General features: G+C 43.4%; 1 protein-coding gene across 1 annotated transcript; it reads left to right on the top strand.

Annotated features, from left to right (window-relative positions):
• Positions 1-282: 282 nt before the first annotated feature.
• LOC102213194 (poly [ADP-ribose] polymerase 15-like) lies at positions 283-1,001 on the top strand (the record flags this gene model as incomplete). Its single annotated transcript, XM_005756004.2, has 2 exons — positions 283-516; positions 617-1,001. Coding segments are annotated over 2 exons (515 nt in total), but the record flags the coding sequence as incomplete, so codon positions are not given.
• Between the last annotated feature and the right edge of the window lie 6 nt (positions 1,002-1,007).

The raw sequence follows: 1,007 nt of genomic DNA, 5'->3' as shown, positions 1-1,007 counted from the left end.
GACCAGGCTGTCTGATGTACACAGAAGTATTCTATATTTTTATATAATTGAAAACAAAAGGAGAGTAAATTAGTTCCCAAGTCTCAGCTTCAACTTCAGTTGGTTTGGCATAAACTGTAGTGTTGGACCTAAACATGTGACATCACCCATTGGTTTTCCATTCCCAGTTTGAAGCCTTGACTTTGCCACCTCGGATCATTTCAAGCCAGCAGAATTTGAATGTTGAATAAATTATAAATACTTTGTCAACAATCATTAGAGAGCAGACACAGAGGTAAGAAGGACAGTTATTGTACTTCGATGAAAATCACCAACTTGATGTGTTTGGATTACGTCGGCAGATCGAACGAGTCCAAAATCCGTCACTGTGGCAGAACTACCAGATCATGAAGAAACAAATGGAGGTGAAGAATAAACACACAAACAATGAACTGCTTCTGTTTCACGGCACCACTGACACCTCCATCCATCTGATCAACAAACAAGGCTTCAACCGCAGCTACGCAGGAAAACATGGTAAAGCCATCACACACAGTACACACATACAAGGGTAGAATATTTCAACACTAGTTTAAGTTAATTAGTTATTCAGTTAATTTGTTCACTCTGTCTGCAGCTGCGATGTACGGCAACGGCTCTTACTTTGCTGCGGACCCTTGCTATTCAGCAGGAAACTACGCCACGCCCGACACCAGCGGACACAAGCGCATGTACCAGGCCAGAGTTCTAGTTGGAGACTACGCCCAAGGACAAAAAGGCATGATCACCCCTCCCCCGAAATCTGGGAGTGCCTCAGACCTGTATGACAGCGTCACAGATGACGCTGCTTATCCAACCATGTTTGTGGTCTTCAATGATATCCAGGCCTACCCAGAATACCTCATCACATTTACATAAAGAGCCATGCTCCTACTGTGCAACATGTCTGGGAGTCGGGTGTTTTAATTTAACTTCAGTCTATCAACTCTGTCAGATAAAATAAGACACTGTACGTCTTTGAAGGGGGC

This window comes from Pundamilia nyererei, unplaced genomic scaffold (genome assembly GCF_000239375.1).
Source record: "Pundamilia nyererei isolate P.nyererei 1_Seehausen unplaced genomic scaffold, PunNye1.0 scaffold07211, whole genome shotgun sequence".
NCBI classification, from domain to species: Eukaryota; Metazoa; Chordata; class Actinopteri; order Cichliformes; family Cichlidae; genus Pundamilia; species Pundamilia nyererei.
The sequence above is the reverse complement of the archived record's forward strand: the minus strand, read 5'-3'. Positions and strand labels throughout refer to the sequence as shown.